General features: G+C 30.7%; 3 protein-coding genes across 6 annotated transcripts; 2 read left to right on the forward strand and 1 right to left on the reverse strand.

Annotated features, from left to right (window-relative positions):
* The first annotated feature begins 6,159 nt into the window (after nucleotides 1-6,159).
* On the forward strand, nucleotides 6,160-7,284 carry LOC108346982 (protein OXIDATIVE STRESS 3). The gene is made up of 2 exons (XM_017586061.2): nucleotides 6,160-6,643; nucleotides 6,751-7,284. Exons 1-2 carry the CDS (start codon nucleotides 6,375-6,377, stop codon nucleotides 7,034-7,036), a joined length of 555 nt encoding a protein of 184 aa, XP_017441550.1. The 5' UTR covers nucleotides 6,160-6,374; the 3' UTR covers nucleotides 7,037-7,284.
* Nucleotides 7,285-12,330: 5,046 nt separating this feature from the next.
* LOC108346922 (probable pectinesterase 53) lies at nucleotides 12,331-15,424 on the forward strand. The gene is made up of 5 exons (XM_017585991.2): nucleotides 12,331-12,929; nucleotides 13,366-13,540; nucleotides 13,633-13,839; nucleotides 14,112-14,347; nucleotides 15,164-15,424. Exons 1-5 carry the CDS (start codon nucleotides 12,571-12,573, stop codon nucleotides 15,315-15,317), a joined length of 1,131 nt encoding a protein of 376 aa, XP_017441480.1. The 5' UTR covers nucleotides 12,331-12,570; the 3' UTR covers nucleotides 15,318-15,424.
* A 1,898-nt stretch (nucleotides 15,425-17,322) lies between these two features.
* On the reverse strand, nucleotides 17,323-20,247 carry LOC108346918 (protein IQ-domain 26). Of its 4 annotated transcripts, none has more exons than XM_017585986.2 (4): nucleotides 19,587-20,247; nucleotides 18,874-19,322; nucleotides 18,333-18,542; nucleotides 17,323-18,244 (listed from the first exon to the last, which is right to left on the reverse strand). In XM_017585986.2, the coding sequence occupies exons 2-4, from the start codon at nucleotides 19,267-19,269 to the stop codon at nucleotides 17,534-17,536; spliced, it is 1,317 nt and encodes a 438-aa protein (XP_017441475.2). In that variant the 5' UTR covers nucleotides 19,270-19,322; nucleotides 19,587-20,247; the 3' UTR covers nucleotides 17,323-17,533. The 4 variants fall into 4 exon arrangements, with proteins under 4 accessions (XP_017441475.2, XP_017441473.2, XP_017441474.2 ...); XM_017585984.2 differs by having other exon boundaries at nucleotides 18,874-19,326; nucleotides 19,587-20,246; XM_017585985.2 differs by lacking the exon at nucleotides 19,587-20,247 and adding an exon at nucleotides 19,490-19,576 and having other exon boundaries at nucleotides 18,874-19,326.
* Between the last annotated feature and the right edge of the window lie 4,784 nt (nucleotides 20,248-25,031).

Below are 25,031 nucleotides of genomic sequence, written 5' to 3' on the forward strand. Positions count from 1 at the left end.
TAAATCATTAAGTAACTAATATATATTATAAGAAAATTATTAAATAATAACTAAAATTACAAATATAAATAATAATTATTGTTCTTACATAATCTTATTGTGAAAAGATTTTAATTACACGATTTTTTTTTTATTCTTTAACTAGTCTTTCTTCCTTCTTTTGCTATTTGTTTTTCCCAAGATGGATGAGGGATATGTATGTAAAAGATTTTCTGACGCTCAAATAAGTTAAGTGCATCATAGAAAAGTTAATATTATAATAATGAACGTAATTATTTATCTTGATAGTTGTATTATTTATAGGGTAATTATAATGTTTGTGTGTCTTACCTATATGGACTTGGATGAGTCCGGTGGTCCGTTTAACTTATGAGTCAGTTGTTTCTACATCATTGACTTTGGTAGTTTGAAAGGTAGTCGGACAGATCAACTTATAACCAATGTTGGTCAGACAGGCTAGCTTATGGTTGGGTAAAAAGAGTAAAACAAACTGACTTATGGTCAGATAGAAACAATAAAATAGGTTGACTTGTGATCGGATAAAAGTAGTTAGGTAGGCCCGCTTGTAGTCAAGTAGGCCCGCTTATGGTTGGGTAGAAACAGTAAGACATGACAATTTGTGGATGGGTAGAAATAGTAAGACAAGTAGACTTGTGGTCGGATAGAAACAGTGAGATAAGTTGGCAACATATAGTTCATCATTAGCTTTAGTAGGCAACAAATGAATCTCGACAAACAACACATAGGGTGTGTTCTAATAATCGTTACTTAGTAAGCGACATCTAGGTTTTAATAGATTAACTTGGTTTTGGTAAGCGATAACTGACTCTGATTGTTGACACCTAGTAGGTGGCACCTGACTTTAGTAGACGACAAGCGATAAAGAACCTTCAGCAGATAGTTGCTGACCCTTTATATACAACCACATAACCTTTGAAAGGAAATACTCGGTCTTTAGCATGAAACATTCGACCCCCACAACATACAACTTTCAAAAGATAATACACCACCTTTAACATGTAGCATTTAATCTTAAATAAGTAACACATAAACTTCCGAAGGTAGTAATCCAATCTTCAACATATGACATGTAAACCCTCAATAAACAACACCCAACCATCAAAAAGTAGAAAATAGTACTCTAATTTTGGTATGTAACATTTAGTTTTTGATAAGTAATATCCATAATTTACTTTATATTAACTTGTGCTAATAAAAATATCAATGTTAATAAAATTACAAGTAGTCTTTTATATTATTAGATTGACTAAGATAAATATCCTTTTATAAACTAAAAATTATTAATTAACTAAAATAATATATATCATTAATAAAAAATAATTAATCGGTAAATTAAAACTTAATTTAAACTCTAATATTAGCTATTAAAATTTTAGTTCTCTATTATCAATAAGTAATAAATTTTATTAAATAAAATAATGTTAATAATTGAACTATATTACAACCATAATTTTACTTCGTTATTCATCTCGCACTCATTAAATAATTGGTCCTATATTACAAAGAAATAACTATATAGTAACTAAAGTTAAAGGAAAAAAAAAAGGCTGACGACAACCTAGCAGGTCCACTTGCATCATCCTCGCGCCATTCCAAAACCTATGCTTAGGGTTCAGCCACAGCACACCGTTCACCTTGACGAGACCACAGGCGGCGGCGCCGATGGCCACCAGAGGCCTCGCCGGCGTCGTTGACTTGTTTACCTCCTCCCCTCGATCTTCTTCTTTAATTCGTGATAGCAACTCCTTCCACCCCATCTCCGTGACAGCGCCGCCGTTCGCATGGCCGCTTTTCGCATGGCGTCGCCCAGACCGAGGGCGTTGACGACGACATCCCCCTTCTTGCACAAACTACAGGACCACTGCCCCTTCTGCAGCGGCGCCACCTTTTTTTGCCGCGCCGCACGACGTTTCTGGCGATGTCGCTAGCGCCACCCAGTGGCGTTTCCCCTCATCCTTCTCTTCGTTAAGCCTGCGTAAGGGAATCCCTTCTCCAGTTCCAGATATCCGACATTGCTTCCGACCGACGAGTCTTCTCGGCCAGAGTCACCATTGATGACACCAATCACTTCCTTGGTCATCACTGGCGCCGCTGTCTTCTATTAATATGATTTTTTTGTTTTTATTTTGATTGTGTTCGTAAATTGATAATTGATTAGGTTGGAGATATGAAAATCGTGATGAATAGTAAAGTTTGGGAAATGTGATTAACTGTATTATGGTGTTGGGAAATGTGATTAACTGTATTATGAATGGTATAATTTAATATTAGTTATTTTTTAAATTTTATTTTATCTAGACAATATGATTTTATCTAATTAGTTTACTTTTCATATTTTTATTTTATAAATAATTTGGTTTACAACTATACATATTTAATATTAAAACATAATTTCATTATTAGACTAACCAATATTAAATTTTATTTTTTCATAATTTTTCATAATCAGTTATTATATTTGTAATTGTGGATTGACATACACATAAATCATATTTTTGTATTTTTCAGAAAATAGCATATCAAAAAAATTATAATAACAAATCCCTCTTGAATTTATCCCATGCATATTTAAAAATTATACAAAATAAGTTTCACTTTTTCTTTAATAAAAGGAAAGTTGTCTTTTCAAAATTTCAAAGTTACTAATGACTATAATTAAACACATTCTTAAAATTAAATTTTATTTGATTGACTCATTAGATATTTATTATATTTAAATATACATGACATTACATGCTAAATTTTATTTAAATAATTTGACGTATATACTATAGTCGTATGGTGTAGATGATTTTTATATTTTCATGATAATTAATTGTATCAAAAGAATACAAATAAATTTCATCCATATCATAAATAAGAAAGAGTAGTTTGTAGACGTATGAGAAATGAATAAGGAACTATTCACGTGATAACATATGCATGTTTGAAAATTGAGTATGACTTTTAAGAGAATTAGTATATTTGTATACTTTTATAAACATTTTTCTGTTTATTTTATGACTCTATGGATATATTTTAGTAATTAATAGGAAATTACAGTTTTAGATAATCTTTAAATATTTGTAACGAATGAGTTACATGTAACGTTAAAATTAGCTTAAAATAAGTTACATAACACATGAGATTTAAGATTTTGAGTATACTATAAAACTCCAGTTAAGAAAACATTTTTAAAATTAAAAAAATTAAAATATAAAGAAAAGATTATTAAAGTTGGGCTCTATACCATCAAAAAACGTTATAAAAGTGACTTAAAGTGAAATAACATAATAAGACACATAAAATAAAATAAGATTTTATGATATGACATTTTCATTCGAGATAATCTTAGAATCAAATTAAGATGAAATTACTTTTGTAAAAGAAAATAACATTGTATGGATCTATGGTCTATTCCAAATAAAGTATATAAATACATTAATTATTTTGAAAGTGATATAAATAATTGGATCTTCTTTATAAGTTATATATTTGTTTGTTTTTAGAGGAGTCTAAATCGAATCCGCTCATTACGTTTTATCATATTCCATATGTATCTCATGGTAACTATTAATTCGTAACAGGTTTTGAATAAAAACAGTGAATCTTATCCATCAGCCCATTGTTTCTCTCAAAGGGGGAATACCATGGTTTCCAATCACCAAACATTAAATCAAGAAAACTAATAATTGATATATTTATTGAGAGCAAAATACTAATAATTAATATATTTATCGATAAAAAAAAATTAAACGAGAAGTTAAAAGGTTGATGGAGAGGTTGGATGAAAGGGAAAGGTCTCTGTAAATGGATTTGATTTAAATATTTTAATAAAAATATTGAAATAAAAAGAGAAAATGTGCAATAAATGAGTGGTGGGCAAAGATAAGATTGTGAAGAAACATGATATTATTTTCTCCAAAAATAAACAAGATATCGTGAGGCCTACCTGCCCTTGTCACCGTCAATACATTACAATAAAATCATGTGGTGCTCGTTTCATTGCCATTCACATATCACCACATCATTCTACACAAGTCAACCTTCTTATCCTCACATATAGTCTCACATCCTTATATATTCTAACTACTATAAATATTCCACCTCATCCTATGTAGGACTTAAGTTGCTTTTCATCAAATGTTTAGCTGTATGCAAAATCAAAATCAACTTTCATTAGATCACTAACCAACACCATTTTTAATTGCTCCACTTGGACTGGGCCACCCGTTGTCCTAGCTCTAAAAGGAAAACACAATAATACTCTATGTTGCCAAAACTATAAGCATTGATCAATGTTCAAGGTTTGACATGTTTCAACAAATACTCTTAATTTATCTTTTTAATATAATGATGTAATATATTAATAAAAATACTAAAAGTTTAACGTCGATTAGAAATCAATTTAATTTAAAATATATAAGTGAATCTTATAACGTGATTTTGTAGAATTGATAATAATATTTTCTTGTAAATGACTCTGATTGTTGGTATAGAAGCAACTTTAAGTAAAATAAATTTTTTTAGTCAAAGTTGTCCAGAATAAAATGACAAATATTCGACCTAAGAGATAAAAAAGTCATATAATCTAAAAGTCTAGATCATCATTTAATGTTATACTATCTTTTTTAACTTTTTTTCTCTACTCTACCCTATTTTTAGAAATTCTAACCAATTATACTATTTTACTTATTTTTTTCATTTTTTTATGTATATGAGCCGTTTTAGTTTATACGTGATATTTGAATTTTCTATAAAAAAGTCTTCATTGATATTGATTAGTGGTATTAAAGTAAGTTTATTTTTTATTTAAGAAAAAAAATACAATTAAATTCATAAAATTAAAATTAAAATTTCACTTAAAAGTTCGACAAGTGAATACATATAACAAAAACAAGCCCTATATAACAGAAAACAAATCTAATGTATTATATTTAAATTCAAAAAGAACAAACAAGATTTATTGGTAACGACAAATCTCTGAAAACACAAACTAAAAAAAAACATTTTTTCGGTCAATCGATCAATCCGTTAATTTTCTCAATTCGAAAAAAAACACAACCAATTCAACCGTCATTTTAATCCTGCGATGTTTTTTTCAGTTTTATTAAGCCTATAACCATTTCGACCGACTGATTCTATTTAATTAAATGAAATATAGCTTTTATGAAGATCTGGACCGGTCTGATTCGAGTGATTTTGAAAAAAAAAAAGAATTATTAATGTTGTATTAGTTATGAAGGATTTGGTATAGAGAGTAGCATGATTCATGGTTGATAGAGTCGAAAACGTTGAACCAATTGCAATATGCCATTACAGTCCAATCGTTTCAAAGCTCGTAAAACACGTGGATTCAATACTTTGTTGGTTGCTTGGTTAAGAAGATCGAGTAAAATTAATTTTGGATGTTAAGTAGCACCACGTGACTTTAACTACCAAGAAGAAGGTTAAGCCAAAAAAATAATTAGGTAAGTGCATGACCAATTAATATCAATTCTTTGCAGTAATCATCTTTGAGAAAATTTGCAATTTATTTATATTCCTATTAGAATTACAAATTAGTTAAGAATTAAATAAATTTTGAAAAATGTTAATGTTTTGATAATTAAAGGAGAGAATATATTGGAATTGGGGTGCCCCATAAATTGTTCCGATTGGTAGCACAACTTCCAAGCAAAATGAGGTAAAGGGGCAACGTGAGCATTACAACCACACTTGACCTTAAAACCTTAACCTGGTCATCCTTTTATTTCTCTCTCCCTTGGCCATAGCACTAGCATTTACTAAAAATGTCACATAATTAAATTTGATACATATGGTGTGATAAACGATGGGAATATACCCATCTGTCATGTCTTTAAGAAGCAAAGTTGGGGAGATGGGGGACCACAGTTTCACACGCCAAAACTAAAACAATGGCTGACTCGACTCAGGATATGGATGTCTTCAATTTTAGTCCTTATCTATACAAGTAACTCAAGAAGAAGAAGAAGAACAAACAAACAAAAGGGTATTAAGTTTGCACGATATAACGTGATTTGATAAGGACAGAATTTAGGATAAAGTGTTAATATTCATCAACTTAAATAAACAATAATGCTATATAGCCATTTCTTCATTGCTAATCCTATAAATAACACCATCCATTACCCAATATACATATATATATATTTTTTATCTGTTAAATACAACTACCCCAATCTGATGATATCATGTGTTATAAAATCTGTCTGAGTATGCACAGATAACCTTCCTCAATGAAGGCCTGTTCCACACACACTTGATAAAGCATACACATTCAGATCTTAATTTCTTCATCTCTTCTTCACGCATATATAGCAGTTGAGAAGGCAGAGTCAATCTTGGGAGAAATGAACGTGAAGGGAATCATGGATGGGAATAATGATCTTGGCGACGGAAATACAAATTGGGCTGTCAAGGAAGATGTCAATGATGATACCAGCGATTCGATATCCATTGGATCAATCTCGGGAGATTCAGAGAACTCCGTGTCTTCATTTTCATCATCAGAATTGGCCGAGGAGGCATCATCCTCTTCACCATCTTATCTGTCTTCCTCCTCTCATTCAAACGGACCTTTGTTTGAACTGTCAGAGCTAATGAACCAACTTCCCATAAAGTAAGAGATCGACGATGCATATGCCTCTTTCTTTATTCAATTCCCTTCTTTGAAAATTGGTGTAAGTTGGTGAGTTAACAAGAGTTTATTGTATGTGAAATGTGCAGGAGGGGCTTGTCTATGTTTTATCAAGGGAAGGCACAATCTTTCAGTTCTCTAGCGAGCGTAGAGAGCATAGAAGATCTTGTGAAGAAAGAGAGACCTTACAGGAAGAAAATGAAATCATGCAAAAGCTTCGAGGGAGGCTTGGATACCCCCAGAATATCCTTCACTCCAAAGGCTACAATTTCAAAGAAAGCTTCAAGAGGAACTCTTGTATCTGTTCTAACTAAAAGACGGAGTTTCCTTGGAGCCTCCAGAACTTCTTCCTTTGCTGTACAGAAGAACTTTTGAAAAATCCAACCTTGCTAGTTAGACCTTGCTTATTATTTTATGCACAGAATGGGGAAAATTTTCAAGCCCTCATCACCTTCAGCTTCTTTTCTGACCCGATACTCATATTGTTAATTGATTCATATACGCATGATTCATTAGTATCATTAATTCGTGGTACTTTGTTTTTCATACAATAGGATCATGGCCAGTGTTTCATTATTACTAGAATAAAGTTAAATTAATACATGATTGCCAATTAGCACATGTATGCGACAACTTTTAGGTAATCGTTGTTGGTGAGAGACAGGCTGTGGAATATATGTGAAACAGTTATGTGGAAATCTGTTGATAATATAGAAAGAGGATTTGAGTTTACAAATTTTTATAATTAGGTTTATTATTAGTTTTTTGTGCTTATCCTCATCACTTTCAAATATATATATATATATATATTTCATCGCAAAACTGCAGCAAGAACTTAGCATTTACTATACCACCGTATCACTCTATTAATCTTTTTGTAATCACATAGGCCATGGTTGCAGACATAGAAAGTTTGTGGAAATAATAGTGTTATGGTTGCTCAAAGGTTCTACCTTACAGCTTTTGTAGTCATAGTTTATTTATGGTGATGGACGATAGATCAATTGAAGGTGGTACATGACGGTATTTAAAGGTTAGAGACTTTTTGTAAGGAATGATTGGGTAGCGTTGGTAGGGATATTGATGGTGATGAAGATGAATTTAGAAGTCGGAACATGGATGTTTTTAGCATGAACATTGATATTTATTATCTAATTATTTATTGTATACACAATATAAATAACAATTATTTTAACAAGAGTGAATGTTACAACAACTACCAATTAATAGACTGGATTCATCAACTTAAAATGTTTAAAAAGATAAATTGATTGAAAAATTAAAACATTGAACATAGTTAGGTTTAATTTTGATTCAATCGCTCAAAAAATATAATGGAAACTGATTGAGTATCAAATTCAATTTTAAACCAGCCGATATTGAAAACAAAACCATTTTTTTTTTTTGTATTTAGTTTTTAAAAATATTTTTCTGTATTTCTTGATTAATTAATATTCTTACTTTGAATAAAAAGTTATAGTTCCATTATAATTTAAATATATAGTTATGTGTTGCAGTATTTTTTTTATGAAATAAAAAATTTGAATATAAATATATTTAATTTTAAGTATTATATACATGTGTTTAAATAAAAATCATATATAGCATACACACAACTATATACCAATACAATAGTACGAAGTTAATCGATTAAAATGATTGGAAAAAAGTTTGAAACATGATCAAACATAAAAAGATTAAAAACTTAAAATAAAATAAATTTATTACATTTTTTATATTTATAAAAAATACATTTCTTTTGCCATTAAAAATGTTAAGTTTTAGTTACCATATTTTTTTCTTAAAACGATTAATACATATATAATTATTTAATGATGACTTCCGAAGCGTCTAAACATTTTGAGTGAAATTATGACGTAAATGCATGTTATATAATGAATGACTTACATGAACTAAAAAATTTAAATGTTGTAAGCGAAAACATTAAGTATGAGTATTGACAATTATATATTATTGACTACATTTATTTTTATATGTACTGTGAAACTACTTATTATATTGAATACAAAATTAAAAATATTTATGCTACATCATTAATTTCACATTCTTACAAGATCAACTTGAAAAAAATTTAAATATTTTTTTTCTTGCATTTTCTCTCAATATTTTTAAGATGACAAAATTTTATATTTCAAAACAAACAATATCTTAAATAAACGATGATTGACTCTAACAATATTATTTAATGTATTTGAAATAGAATAAATTTTTTTTATTATTGTATCGTATGATTGTCTAGTCAATCTTATCAGACAGTTCAAACGGTTAATCATAACCATGTTAACCATGTCGATATCGAACAATGATAACTTATACACTAAACGGTCACCCTTAAGAACGATTGGATTTAATGTTTATTAACTTACAACAAAACATAATTAGGACCAATGGGTCTTGATTAAGTCATAAGTAATCCAAAATATATTTCAAAAAGTACTAACACTGTCATATCTTTACTAATTTTTTACTAATTTTGGTATTTGAGTATCATCTCTCAATGATCTTTCAATTTGAGCTAACAGATTTCTGGAACGAACAGTGATGAAGACATGTATTGGAACATTTGTCACGAACAAATAACCACATCCCGTAATTGAAACAATTATGTTTAATTAAATTGTATGACATAATAATAGGAAAAATATGGTTTATTTAAGAAGAAAAAGAAAATGGTATAAGTATTGATATTAGAACCCAGCGTCTAAGGTACGTATTTATAAAGTGGGATGCTTTTGTGCGATCCCTGATGTTGTTGTTTGATTCTATGGTCAAACAGCAATGCTTATCTCATGTGTTGGCTTCAATTATCCAAATGAACGTGTGGACATTTTTTTTTGCGATTATATTTGGCTATAATGGGTCTGGATTCCACTCACAAAACAGAAGTTCTTTTTTCTCCCATCATATTCATGCTTCACGTCTAAAACATATTCTTCTTATAGAGACAAAAGGATAACCTAAAAGAATAAATGGAAGGAACAAACAAACAAAGAACAACACACTGTTCACAAGTTGCATAACAATTTACAATTCATAAATTATTTCATTTTTTTAATACAAACACATCACTTTGAGTAAACTTTAATTAGTGCCAAATAACTCCTTTAAGCTGTTTCTTATATGATCGAAAAGAGAATGCTGAGCCAAAAAAAATTAATTAAAAGAGAAATTTTTTTTGGAACAAATTATTTTTTCTTTAAAATATTTCCGTTCTTATAAAAAAATCCAAAACAATTTAAAAAATTCCATTTTTTCATTTATCGGTTATTTAAATCGTTTTTTTTTGTTTTTTTTATCGATTCGTTTTTTAATATAGGCATAGTGAGCTATTATAGATGCCTTGAAAACTTAAATTTAAATTAAAAAAATTATTAAAAAATCACGAAGCGCTTTCAAATTTCTAATTAAGGTGAAATAAGCCTTGCAAATTCTCTTCCAAAATCTCATTCTCTATTTCAAACTATGAATGAATTTAAACTGAAACATATTTTATAATTCAATTATTCGTAGAATTAAAACTCATAAATACTAAATAATAGTTGCTTTTGTATCATTTTCTTGCTTTTATAATGTAAAAACCATAGAAGAAATTAGTAAAAATTAAACGAGTTGTATTTCCCTCTTTAAGAGATTAGTATATATTACGATATTTTAATATGAACATTGGTGGTGTATAATTAACTCTAACCGAGCATCCAAAGAACATATCTTTCTATCAATTTTAGGACTTTAGTAAATGTAATGATGTTTTAAGTACTTCAACAAGATACTACGATTCTTGGTGGCATTTGCAGATCATATAATTAGAAATTGTATTGTATCCGAATATGAGATATAAATAAATTTTAATTTAGTTTGAAAGTTTAAAAAATAAAAATATATCAAATTCTTCTAAAAAAAATTTAGCTACTTTGATTTGAAAACAAACAATTTTATAATTATTTTTCTTTTGTGAAATAACGTTAAAAATTCCTATATTAATTAACTTACAAACAAATAAAATTTAATAACTCAAGTAAATATGTAATAATGTTGATCTTATTAATAGCAAAAAACTTTAGATACAATTTTCTTTAAAAAGAAATTCTGAGGGTAATTGGTTTTCCTAAACTTGATTTAAATGTGCGATTTAAAGCTATTAAAGCATAAGTGACAGACAGGGACAGGGATCTTGACTTTCTGCACAGCTGTCTAATGTTGCCTTCTAAACTTTCTATCATTCATTATCTTCTCTTCGTAAGTGTCTAACGTATGATTTTAGAATCAGTATACTAATTGATCTATTTAACTTTCCAATCTCGTAACACATGAAACTAAAATATAGGCACTGTTTGTTACTTATCTTAGAATAAGCTGACACGAGTGCATGTCTCGCGGCTCGTGCCACTCTCACCATTCTATTATTTATGTGTCTTCTGCTGGAGTTTGTGATAGTGGAGAAAAAAAATCTCGTGTTGGCATTGTGCCACATTTGTACCAAGTAGCTTCAACCCCTAGTAGTACCGTGCTTTGATTTCACTGTAAAATTAGGTAAATAGATATTTGCTGTGATGTAAAAATGTTGTCCATTTTAGTATAATTTTAAAAGATATGTTTTTTATATTAATTATTTTTGGATTGTTAGAGATATTATTTCATTATATCATTATATATAAATTAGGAGTTTTATATACTAGTCAAAGTTAATTGATCTGAAGGATCAGTTAATATTACGGTCAAAAGTTTTCTTACAGCTTAATATTTTTTATAAAGATGACGACTCCCAAACAGACCAACTAGTTAAATTGTAATGAGAAATTTCTATGGAAGACAAAATTATGATTGATGATTTGGTATGGTACTGATACAGGTACAGATAAAGAGTAATTCACCTTCTGATTAAAATTATTGAACTCATACATCATTTTAGTTGTCTCTTATCAGTTGGTGGGGCCTTCAATTGACAATAACCCTTTCATTTTTTTCCTTGTCATAAAGGTTTGGATCAAATTCAAGCGTTTGTAGGCTTAACTTTTCACAACTACAGTATCATTTTTTGATAAATTTCTTTTCTTTCTTGGCATCTATTGCAGAACAAAATAAAGGTTTTTTCCCTTATATTCTATAAATCTCTATACTATTTTACAGTAGCACTTTATTTGAAATGATCCAGCAAGAGAAGCTACTGATGCAGTGGGATTATAAAAATGTCGTAAACTGAGAATCTTCCGAAAAGAAAACAAACAAAAGTAGTGACTATTTATGCCTCATAGTGAGTTCTTTCACCTCCTTGAAGCTATAACTTATGGCCACAACAGTGCTTTATGCTTTGTGGCTTTGGTGCTTCTCTGATTCACCAACCTCAACCATTACAAGTTTTGAAATAAAAATTTACAAGTAAAGAAGAAGCACTTAATTATATATAGGAGGGTCCAACAACTGAACGGCGATGATTCAAGGTAGGTAGGTAGTATTTTACAAAATATGGTATTGTTTGAAGCACAATCTGAAAGGACCCGTCATCTCAACAAGAATAATTTCACGATCACACACAAACAGAAAGAGAGGGGCTCACGGGCAGCACCAAACAAACAACAACAATTACAACAAAGTGAAAGTGGCCAAACATTAAAAAAAATAAAAACAACATTTTTATAGGCAAAAAGTGCAACCTGTCCTGTGGTTTGGATTGCCCATCTCACCCTCTCTCTCATTACATGTCAGTAGAAGCACCCGTGACCTATCTCTCTGTCATTGATTCTCTGATTCAGCTTCACTTTCCAGTGCCACCTATAAACAAGTACTGTTAGCTTGTATATAAACCGTTAAACAAGCCAATTCCCACGGCACTTCTACTTCCAAACCACATTCCTCTCCTTACTATTCTTTTGCTCACATTCTCTCTGAGAATGTCAATTTTTCATTCCGTTTTCTATGGTTTAGTTCTAGTTATCATTCTTCTACAGAATCCCAGTTCAACACAATGCCATACCAAGGGAATCAGACCCAGGCCTGGGTATGGTTTATCTACCAACATGACCAGAGTTCAATTTTCAGAAGAACAGTTCATGAAATGGGTGCGATTTGTGGGTGGCCTCAAACATTCTGTCTTTAAGACAGCAAAGAATAAGCTTTTTCCTTCTCACACTCTGCATGTTTCTAAGAAGTCTGGCAAAGGAGGTTTTTCGTCAATTCAAGCAGCCATTGATTCCCTTCCATTCATCAATGTAGTGAGAGTGGTAATTAAGGTCCATGCAGGGGTTTATACGTAAGTACTTGTATTATATTTCTACTTGCTCCACTTGAATTCTGCCACATTCAAGTCTTTTTGCCATGTGCTGCTTCTTTATGTCCTTGTTCATGTGAGACATGGGTTTTGCTGTTTGTCCTGTTCACGTTCAATAAAAATAATAGTAATAATAATATTATTATTTGTTGTTTTTGTTTTCGTGCGATTTGGTACATAGGGAAGTGATAATAACGTGTCTTTTTCCTTTTGATTCAAATGCCCTGAGGATTGGTCTTTGACTGCAGGAGACATTGCACCTAATGGACTGTCCTTTCTTTCAGACTTGTCCTGTTTTTATTTTATTCTTTGTTTCACAAATTGCAAGTTTTCTTCTATGTTCATTGCTGAACAAATTTTGATTTACATTTGACTGAAAATCTCTTGTTTGCCTTTGTTAAATTTTGTAATCACACAGGGAGAAAGTTAACATCCCTCCTTTGAAATCCTTCATAACAATACAAGGAGCTGGAGCGGATAACACCATTGTTCAATGGGGTGACAGTGCTCAAAGCCAGCCATCAGGAACCTACGGTTCTGCAACTTTTGCAGTGAATTCACCTTTTTTCGTAGCCAAGAATATCACATTCAAAGTAAGTAACAAGCTCCGTTCCTCTGCTAGAATATAAATAATGTTGCTCTGTCTGTTTTTCTACAACAAAAACGTTGTTGAATGGGCTTTCAGAACACTGCCCCGATTCCAGCACCAGGAGCAGTAGGAAAGCAAGCGGTGGCATTAAGAATTTCAGCAGACAATGCAATATTCCTAGGCTGCAAATTCTTGGGAGCACAGGACACACTCTACGATCATCTGGGTAGGCATTACTATAAGGATTGTTATATCGAAGGCTCTGTCGATTTCATCTTTGGAAACGCTCTCTCTCTCTTTGAGGTTAGATTTTTTCTCCAAAATTTCACAGCTGTGATATTGAATCAGTGCTGTCAAACAATCCAAGGCTTTTCAATAAATTAATCAGAAATGGAATCTAAGTTGTTGCTTACCTCTATGTCTTACTCATTCCATTTAATTTATTTTCAAATGAAAAGAAAGTAGAAATAATGTTTTTATTAAAAACGATAGACAAGGGGTACCCTGAGCATTGGTAAGATTTTTCAACCTTTGTTGTGTTGAGATTACGTTATGACATTGGAAACACTTAACAGGGATGTCACGTGCATGCAATAGCACAAGTTACAGGGGCCCTAACAGCCCAAGGAAGGAGCAGCTTATTACAGGACACGGGATTCTCGTTCGTTCACTGTAAGGTCACGGGCTCAGGAGCACTTTACCTTGGAAGGGCTTGGGGTCCCTTTTCTCGCGTTGTCTTTGCTTACACTTACATGGACAACATCATCATTCCCAAAGGATGGTATAACTGGGGTGACCCTAACCGTGAAATGTAAGTCCTTTAAACCTTCATCAAACTAACATCTCAAACACCACTCAACTTTTCATTGCATAACTTAGTATATAATCATTTGCTTCAACTCACTTTTGTTCAATGCTTTATAGAAACATGCAAATTATCTCAAGAGAGTAAAAATAAAGTGTTGTTTCTCACTGGGTATATAGGTTCTGCTGATTAGATTACAAGTTAAGAGTATTTCACCAAAGGTATCTCTCTGGGTAACGGAAAGTGTAGTGTGTTGTCTAGAAAGATTATGTTCTGAATACCTTTTGCAACAGTAGTGTTTGTCGTTTTGCCCTTTATGATAGAAGTTCGCACTTGAGAAAGTCACAAATAGCCCCCGCAATTCTCAATGCTTTTATGCCAAGTGACAAGAAAACGCACTAAGTAAGCCTCTATGATCATGGTAACAATATATCAGAATAACTAATGAGTCTCATTGTCTCATGACAGAATAAGAGCATTGTTGGGTATAGCTAGTTAGAGTATTGTGCCACCAGGAACAGAAGTGACCTAACATGTGTGGTGGAAGTCTAAGTGTTGTTGTTGGTTCATTAATCATGCCCATTCCAATACTCAAAATGGTATAGGTAGAGTCCTACCCACAAACCACATACAATGCAACTATATTTGCTTACATAGATAAGGCACATCAGTGTGCATAAAGTCTGAAAAGAGCATGACAACTTAGCCACCTAGTTGAGTAGATATTTATGAATTTGTTGATGTATGTTTTGTTGGCATGGTCATGTGAGTGTGTTGTTGATTTGAATTTTGTCTGGTTTTGGTTTGGTTTGGGTCCACCAGGACTGTGTTCTATGGACAGTACAAATGCACAGGAGCAGGAGCAAGGTACGCGGGGAGAGTATCATGGTCAAGGGAGCTCACTGATGAGGAAGCTAAGCCGTTTATTTCCCTTAGCTACATCGATGGCTCTGAATGGATCAATCTTTCTTTTTGATTTAATTTTATTTATCTCATTACAAAATTTTTATGTATAAATTTATATAAATTATTACACTTTTACACTGTCTTTCACATTTCCCACTTCAACTTCTTCCTGCTTCACATTTCTTCTATAACTTTCTTTTTAGGGAAAGTGGGTAGGGTCCAGGAGAATTTTCTTACTTCCATTTCTCTTCTTTTTATTTTCTTGTATACATGTTTCAGAATAATATCATGTTTTTTTAAAGAAAAACATGGCATAAAATTTAGTTATACTTTTATTCTTGTACCTATGTTTGCCAAAACTAAAATCAACAAAACATGCATATTAATTTTAAAATATTTATAAAAAAATGCTCTTTCTTTCTAAAAAGAAGAAATGTTTTACATTTTCTAATTTGGTCTTTCCTGCTGTGGTGCAAGAAAATCAAAATAAAAAATAAAACAGTATTCAAGAGTTGACTTTAATATATTTTTTAGCTCTTTTAATTTACAATTTATTTTTAATTCGGAAATTAACTTTTTTAATCCCTACATTTAATCTCCATATAACATTTTTGTGATTTATTGTGTCCTTTGTAACGAGAGAGTGTAATAGTATTATGGGCTTAGATCAGTAGTGACATAGAGCCCATTTATGTTGAGGCCCATAAAAAAAACTTAAAACACAAAACAAACAGCTATTATTAGATATGTATCTTCTAAATAATTTACCATGACATCTAAATAAAAATTATTATTTGTAATATATTTTTTAAATTAATTATTCTGAAATTTAACAAAATTGCTACTCATAGTATTCTGTGATTAGATGAGAGTTCAAAAGTGACTACTGGACCTAATTTGCATTATATGTAAATATTATACATATATATTTTGTTTTTCACTTTCATTTTATCTTTTTTCATATGTATACATATTTTAAAATTAAAGCATTCATCAAAACATATCTGACTTTGTCCATAGTTAATTTGATAGAAAGCATTTATTTCCCCCCTTAAATGTACTTTAGTTATACTTTGCAGATTTAATACTCAAATTTAACATTAATTTAGAAATGTTATTATATTTTAGAAAATCAATAGTGTTATATAAATAAAGCATAAAAGAATTTATGTTATCATTGTTAATTAGTAATTAAAAAATAGATAATTTTTGGAATGAAGGAAGCAACATGCACCAACAAACGAAACAGTAAAAGACAAAAACAGCACTTACCCTACAGTTCAAAATTCAAAAGAATTAGGGAAAGATTTGAAGAAACGACATAAAAAGGTCAGATTATAGTACGTATGAATGTGATGAATCAGAACTCAGAGAGAAGAGATAACCAAAAACCTGCATTCCCTGACATTCAAGATTCTCTCTCACTCCATAAATCAAATACAATTTTCAATCATTAATTGTTAATTATAGTTGTCATTTCAATAATTTAATTGCTTGAACTCTCTGCACTCATTAAATAACTGCACACTCTGCAGTTTAAATATCAGATCATGACATCTTCAGGTTATTTATCTTTTTTGTGAAATAAGTTATTTTAGTAAACACTTATTTTTCTAAAAACTTAACAACCATGCTATCTTGAACCAATAAATTGCTACATCAATGTCTTGATGTTTTATATTCCAACAAAATTTCTTGATATTACATGTTGAAGCCTTGTGTAGTATATGTTATTGTTTGGAATGCTGTTGTTTGAGGTGTTTGATAAATTCTGAAGGGAATGAACAATTGTAAAGATGTTAACAGAATTAATTGGTACTTAAATTTAAATTTTAATGTTTAGATTTTTAATTTGTTTTTGATGTATATATAACTTGTTTTTTTATAGGTACATAACATAACCCACTTTTTCAACTAAAAAGAAATCAAAAGAAGAAGAGTAGAATGCTCCTTTTTCAAACTTTAGAACAGTCTTCTTGTTCTAACGCCATTCTTTGAAACCCTTCAAATTGAAGCTTTATTTTTTGCGTAACAAAGTTAACAAATTGCACAGATAAATAAGCACAAATGCATAGTTTCAGTAAAAAAAAACTCAAATTGCTGTAACATTTGATTATGATGAGATAATTCCATGAGCAAATTACAAGGGGGACCTTCTCTTTGTTCTCCTATTTTGTCTTGTCTCCCCTCACTGTATGTTCTCAAATTGCCAATCATGGGGGTGCAGACAGGCACAGTTACTACTAACAAGGTGAAAAGGCAAAAGGAAATACACTATCACAAGTTTCACCAATCGCCACCTCCTCTGGTTGGAAAAGTTGGTGTTGTCTCCCTACCAAATTCTGTGGATTTCTGAAGCTTACTCATCACAGCATTCTTAAAATTAATTGCTTCCTGAATCTGTGAGCAAGACCTTTGCATTCTAGTACCACTTAAAATGCTCCTGGACTCCATCATCTCATCGAGGGTAAGTCTCTTCTTTGAACCAGGATCTGGACGCTGCTTCGGAGCACTATGAGACCTCAATTTAGCCTTGAAAGACTGAGTGCTGGCCATGTAGTTTGGAAAATTGTGGTACTGCCCATAGAAGAAGTTTTCGTTGCAAACACTTTTAGGTGTCATAGGGGCAACAACAAGAGAGCCACAACTACAAGAGTTGGTGGTGAAGCGTGGAGTGCTTTGTGCTGTTGAAAATCTGCACTCTTCTCCTGTTAAGCCCCACTCTGAGTCCAGAAAAGTCCTGTGGTTCGGTATGGATAAATGAGTGAATGGGAGAGAAGAAGGAAGTGTTTGAAATGATGGGTCATCACCAAAATCTGACATTGATGTGTTGCTCCTGCGAGACCTTGACTTTGGCCTACCAGTGTCCACTTCAACTATTTTGGGGCTCCCATCAACACTGTTGTTTGCATTATTCATTGTGGCATCAAAGGAAGATGACAGCCTTCTGCTGTGGATGGGAGCTATGTACTCACTCTGTATGTCTTCAAATCTCTCCTGCAAAAACATTGTGACAACAATCACTATAAGTCTATCACAAATCATGATAGTGGACAGGAATATAAGATCTGTCATACAATACTACCATGGATTTTCGTGCTTGTGTTTGAAACCTGTGTGCTTCATTCTTTGTGCTCATGAGTCCCTGAGATTTCTTAGATCTTACTGTAGCTTGAGCTCTAATTAGAGCCTGCATGCTGAGTAGGGTTGCTGCCGCTTGCTTCCGCACTAAGTACCCTCTCACTAGTGCTTGCAACTTCACCAATCCTTTTAAAGCTCTCAATGCCTTCCTTGCCTGGGTAGAAGAATCAAAGAATTTCAAGATGAAAGTATTTCTCTTGTTGATTTCTAAACAGTCAAGAGAATATATTTATCTGTTGACATTCTTTGAGTGCACTGTATTGCACACTGTTGAAAACTCTTGTAAGTATTTTAACTGATATTAATTTAACTTGTTATAACTAACTAAGAATGATATGTAATAGAATCCAACTAGTGTTTTAGGATGTGAATTTTACAAGATGAAATGTTTATTTTTATATAATTGAAACAAAGTTCATAATAAGCAAGCATTTTCATCAAAGTATCATGGATCTACTAAAAGCTAATTAGAATTTGCATCTTACCAAGTATCCTCTAAACACAGTTTGAATCTTGACAACAGCCAACTTTTCTTGTCCACCATCAAACATAGTGTCTCTGCCATTGTCATGGCTGGTTAACCTAACCACTGCTACAGCAGCCTGAGCAGCAGCCACCGCCGCATTAGCCGCTGCTGCAGTGGCCACCGCAACTGCAATGGCATGCTTGTTCTGCTCCTTCTCAGTTTCTGAGTAGAAGGATTGTAGCCAAGCAGCTTCAGCAGGTGAAATATTGGGAGGAATGGTGGTAGGATTATGACATAAACCTCTGGAATCTCTGTCTGAGTGACACCATTTGGAGCCAGGATTTGAATTTTCTTTGCGCGCTCTGTCTGTCTTTATCCCAAACAATCCCTTCAACCACCTAATGGTTCTCTCCATTGGGTGCCTGAGGAAAATGTTACTGGGGCCTTTGAATAGTCCTACTGGGAAGCCTACCTTAAAAAAATCACAGACAGTTTTTTCAAGACACAATAAATAAAACATGCAGTTAAAATATGCATTACATGACAAAATGCAGGACGATGAGCAAAATCAAACAACATTAAAATCTTGGAATATAAAATAGAGAGTTCAATTGAGGTGTTGGGGTTCACATTACATTGAAAGGGGAAACTATAAGATAGTAGACAAAGAAACCATGTTGGTGGTATTAAACAGAAGGAGTGCATGGTAAAATCAGGAGTGAGATAACCCACCTTGGTAGAATCAAGTTCTTGAAAGGCCAAAACAGTTCAGAAGTGGGAAAAAGGAAAAGGAGAGGGAAGTGAGAAGGGAAAAACTGTGCAGTGATCCAATGAACAGAAAAAGATGGAAAAGGCTCAAAGAAGAGAACAGGCCCATAGTGAAATCTCTATCTTCATCTGTCTCCTGCTACATTGTGGAGGGACGTATCCTCGAAAAGCAAGATACCTCAGCGTCCCAAAAACATCTGACACACTCGTGTCTCGTGAAGGCATTCCCTAAACTGTACCACAGATCAACTCTCTCTGTGCTCTGCAACTGTTTTACCCTCCTTTACTCCCTAGTTTAACTCCTAGCTAATCGATGAACCACTCTCATTCATTCTATTTTCTCAGCTCTCTCTTCACCTTTCACTTCCCAAAACCAACTAGCTCTGAATCACCAGAAACAATGCATGTTCCTTCTCTGCATGTAGCCCAAGATACCTATGCTGTTTCTCTGCAACACTTCCTCCTTTTTTATCTCCCATTTTTCTCTTTCACTGTTTCGTTTTACTCTTCCCTCAATTATTTTGTGTACCAACTCCAATTCCCCTTTGTTTTTACTGTCGTTTTTGTGCAACATAGAAATCATCAACATGATCCTCTCTCTCTCTCCACTGCATGCTATTGTTAGAAAACAGCTGGGATGATCCACTATTAAGTATGATTAATGATGAAAAACTTGATTATGTTTATCAAGTTTTTATAGAAATCTTTTGGATATTCAAAACATCAAAGACAAACCTAGCTGTACTATGCTTCCAGTACATTGCTGACTGTAACGATCCAGATGAAAACAAAATTTTGCTGAACACGTCGCTGTTTACTATTATTGTGCCATTTTGTAATTTAGTGAACATATGAAACAGTACTCCAGTAATTCAGGGTAAAATTTTATGTCTACTAATTACTTATCTCACAACTTCTCTCTATCAATAATTCATGTATTCTGTGTTTTTGAATCTTTTTTCTTTGAATACCAAAGGTAAGTTCCACTTAATTAATACTAAAAAAATTACATCAAAGTACACATGCCTCTACACTTTAATAATGATATATTTTTTTAATAAAATAATTTGTATTTGAAAGTTTTCAGTTCTATACAAAGCTCTGAAATCTGAGTTGTTCACTATGGTAAAGCAGAAGAGAATCCACACCATTCAAAAAGAGGATCCACTATGTGGTCATGAAATTCAGAAATTTGAACATTTTCAGAAATCTTACTCACATGCACTTTGACTATATCATTCCGAATCTTGTTATGTCACGGTAATATTTTTTTTAATTTAGATCATTTAAAAGTTTTAGTTTTATAGTAGAAATGTGTTGAGAATAATAATAAGGTAAGTTTCACTTTGTCTTTTAATTTTAATGGGTATTGGTAACTTTTTAAGTAAACCAATAAATAACAGATGATTAATTTTTAATTGTTAAATATCTTAAATATTTATTAATAAGAAATTTTAACTTTAGTTATATGTATGGTTTAATTGTGAATTTAATTTTATCTACTTCAATTTTCATTAGTTTAAATTTTAGTATTGACTATCTAAAATTATTGACTTTAGTTTATGATAGTCCAAATAGAAAATTATAAACACACTCTAATTTGTGTAGAATATGTGTCCTTTGTGGATGAGCTATTATAGTTGCTTTTTTTTCATAAATAAATGGGGAGGATACATGTAATAATATTTGGTATTAAACATAAAATTCATTAAAGAAATAAATATCATATGAGATTAAGATATTAAATCTTACAAGTTGAATAGGTTTGTAAGTTTAATTAGGAAATAAATACATGAACTATCCTAATTTAAGAAACTACAATCGATTTTGATCAGTGGTGTTTTTGATTAATCAGGTGTTAGTTTTTTGTGAGATATTTATAATGAGCAAGTCTTCGAATAAGACATGAAGTGATATATTATACTATACATTGAAAATATGTTTAAAATTCAACATCTTAACAACATATCAGTTTAAAGATGAAGCAAACAGAAACCTTATATAGTTTATAAATTCGTTGACAGAATATGAGAGAATATTTTGAAGCAGATATTTAAGTGGTTGAAGCTGATGATAGCATAGCAGTGTTCGAATTTAGATAAAGTTGGTATGATTAGAGACAGAACATGGCCATCACATCCTATATATGAGAATTGATGACATTCTGTATTTCCAATTTGGACATTAGATAGGTACATGTAACACTCTCATGGCAATATCAATTAGGACCATTTTTTCCTTTCTTTAGGAATCACCTAACATTATTCCATCAAATCACTCTTTTCCTGCCTACACCTTCCATTATGTCATTTCTATGCTCAATTCCTTTTTATAATGTCACCGCCGAATGATTGGACATTCATTTTAATCTCAATCATTTCACTAGTGCTGCCAATATGGGTCTACTGACCCGACCCGTTTTCTATTTGGTCAACATAAAATACATATACATGCATATTGTGTAAGTTTATTTTAAACTTTAGTTTAGGAAACTTTTTTTTAACAAGCTACAAATCTAACTTTAATAGATTAGGTAAGAAAACTAAAGTGTTTAGTTCGTAAAACACTTAAATTTTAGCATCTCAAATTAATATATATTCAGCACCAAACTTAAATAATTAATTACCTTCAAAGATTTCAGTTTTCCAAACAAAAAATGTTTACTGTTTTAAATAAATAGCAAAAAGAAATACAAAACTTTTAGAAAGATAAAAATACAAAACTCTAGATATTAAAATATTGTTTAAATAACATACAATTACAATATATAAAATTTTGTATATATCTCTATTATTACAAATTCTTCTTATAGAGATAATATATGCCATTTAATAAGATATACTTTTTTTATATATAAAGGTTTTTTGTATGTCTTTCATATAAGGTAATTTGATATAACTTGGATATAACTTGACATCTTCATAAATATTGTATATTAAGCTCTTTTTACAAAGATTAATCTTTCATTTATTCCAGATCCTTTTCGTATACCATTTTTAATTTCATAAATTTAGGATAATTCTTTTATAAATTTGTATTAATCGTCAACTAATATTTTAATCTATTACATAGTTTGTTCCTCAGATTAGAAACCTACTTCATAGTTTGTTTTACTTTTCATTATAATAATACTAAACAAAAATAATTATAATAAATAAAAAATTTAATATTAAATTTTAGAAAATTTTAAAAAGAATTTCATCTCCGTTTCTTTTCTATCTACAATATTTATCTTCACTTTATTCCTCAGTTCTATATTTTTCTTTTCTTTTTCAATCATTTAATCTTACTATAATTCATTTCTATTAACTAGTTTTATATTTAGTTTAGATATTTGAAATTTAATTGTACTTTTTTACCCTAAACATGTTTCTTCTATTATATTTTGCTGGTGTCCTAAGCTTACTTCAATCGTAATTTTGTATGGAATTGGGCTTTGTTAAGCCCAAACGAAAGCCTGCCTATTTCTTTGCCTAGAGTGATTTTGGAAAAGTCCAACCCTTTGCTTCGCTCCTCTATAAACGAATTGCCATATTTACAAACAGAAGGGAAGCAAATAAAACTTATAACATGTTCATGAAAAAAAATAAAATCTTCCTCTAATTAAGAACAAAGACAAAAAATAATAATTCTGTATATAAAACATTGAATCTGGTTAAAAAATAACATAAACTAGGAGACAAATTCGTTCTATTGTATAAGACTAATAATCTTAAATTAATTAAAATTTCATATGCTCATAATAAATAAATGATTTAATACGGTAATACAGGTGTGAAAAATCAAATTTAATTGGTTTTCATTGACTTTCATTATTCCATACCATGAAAATGTTTACACTGAATACTATGATGTTTCAATTATAAATGTGTTTATGGTCTTTCTTACTCAATTTAATTATTTTAATTCAACAAAATTTGACTCACTTGAATGATGAAGTGGCTGAGGTAAAAGACATCCATGATGGTAAATATTATTTTCTCATATACAATAATTGTTCAGGAAAAAATAAAATTTTATTAATATGTATATTCATTAATTATGAAAGTTTCATGCATGAGTGTATAATTAATATCGAGAAGAATTTGAGAAAATGTGTGGGCCCAGAAAGTGTAGACCTTAAAGGTGGAAGAGAATGATGGGTGGGGAAGAGAACCCTATCTTGTTATAGCCATGTGTGGAACATAAGGATAACCCTTGTGACTTGTGAGAGGTTAGGGGAACATGTCAAACCAACTTCAGAAATAAAAGCCAACATTTGGTTGTGCAAATCATGGAAAACTAGCCATTTTTTTTATAGATAAAAGGTATTATTTATTATAAATAGTTTTTTTAAAGGTAGGATCATTATAAATGTCAAATATTTTTCTTTCAATATAACCACACTTACATGTCTAACTTTCCAACTTAAAAAAAAAGTAGTCAATATGAAATGATCTCATATTTAAATAACTTTTGTTAGACTAGAAGGAATCTCTATATATTAATATGATATACATTTACTTACCTAAAATAAAATTAGGTTTAATTAAATGATATATTTGATTATTTTTAATTGAGTTCTTTTGAAAATATTTTAGTGTATTTGTAATTACTTAGAAATTGACCTTTTAGAAGTAGTAGTGATTTAAATTGGTAAGACTCGATTATTTTAATATTAAAAAGTTTTAATATAAATAATTTTTTTATGAACTAATTTTATTATTTTAAAAGACACAGTCCTTCTATAAATAACTTTTTAGAGTTCTCTAATTTTTCTTTAAGAGTTCTCATCCTCTATTCGTCCGATTGATGAACCAATACCGTGAGATTGATCATTGCAGCGAGTTCTTTAATCTAGACAAATCAATTTATCTATTTGAGTAAGTTAAGTTTCAATCCTCTTTTTTTTGTATTTTCTTATATCTATTGTCTTTTGAGTTTCTTCGCTCAGCTTACGTGTATCTTTTGATTCATCTATTTGAGTCTTTGATGATTAGTGATTCTAACAATATATTTTGATCGTGTTTATGTTATTCATGCAAATATAATTTTTTGTGTGTTTGAAGCTTTGAGTGATTTGGTAATCTATTAGGTAAGAAAGCTAACTATCATCTTTAAAATTCAATTTCTAAAAACATCAAATTTTCACCTTATTTTTGCATCATATACAAAAACCGAATTTTAATGAGATTCCTTCTTTTTATATTTTGCAAACAAATAACAAAAATATTACTTTAATAAATATTAATAAAAATAAAAAAAATAATAATAGTCCTATTTTGTTTTGTTATTGTGTTTTAAATAATAAATTAAATTTAAAGAATATTTTAATAAAATAATTAATATAGGAACTAATCAATAGAAATAAAAATTAAAATACTATATTAAAACATTACTTTTTAAATAATAGTAAAAGTCTACTTTGAT

Source organism: Vigna angularis, chromosome 1 (assembly GCF_016808095.1).
Source record: "Vigna angularis cultivar LongXiaoDou No.4 chromosome 1, ASM1680809v1, whole genome shotgun sequence".
In the NCBI taxonomy this organism is placed as follows: domain Eukaryota; kingdom Viridiplantae; phylum Streptophyta; class Magnoliopsida; order Fabales; family Fabaceae; genus Vigna; species Vigna angularis.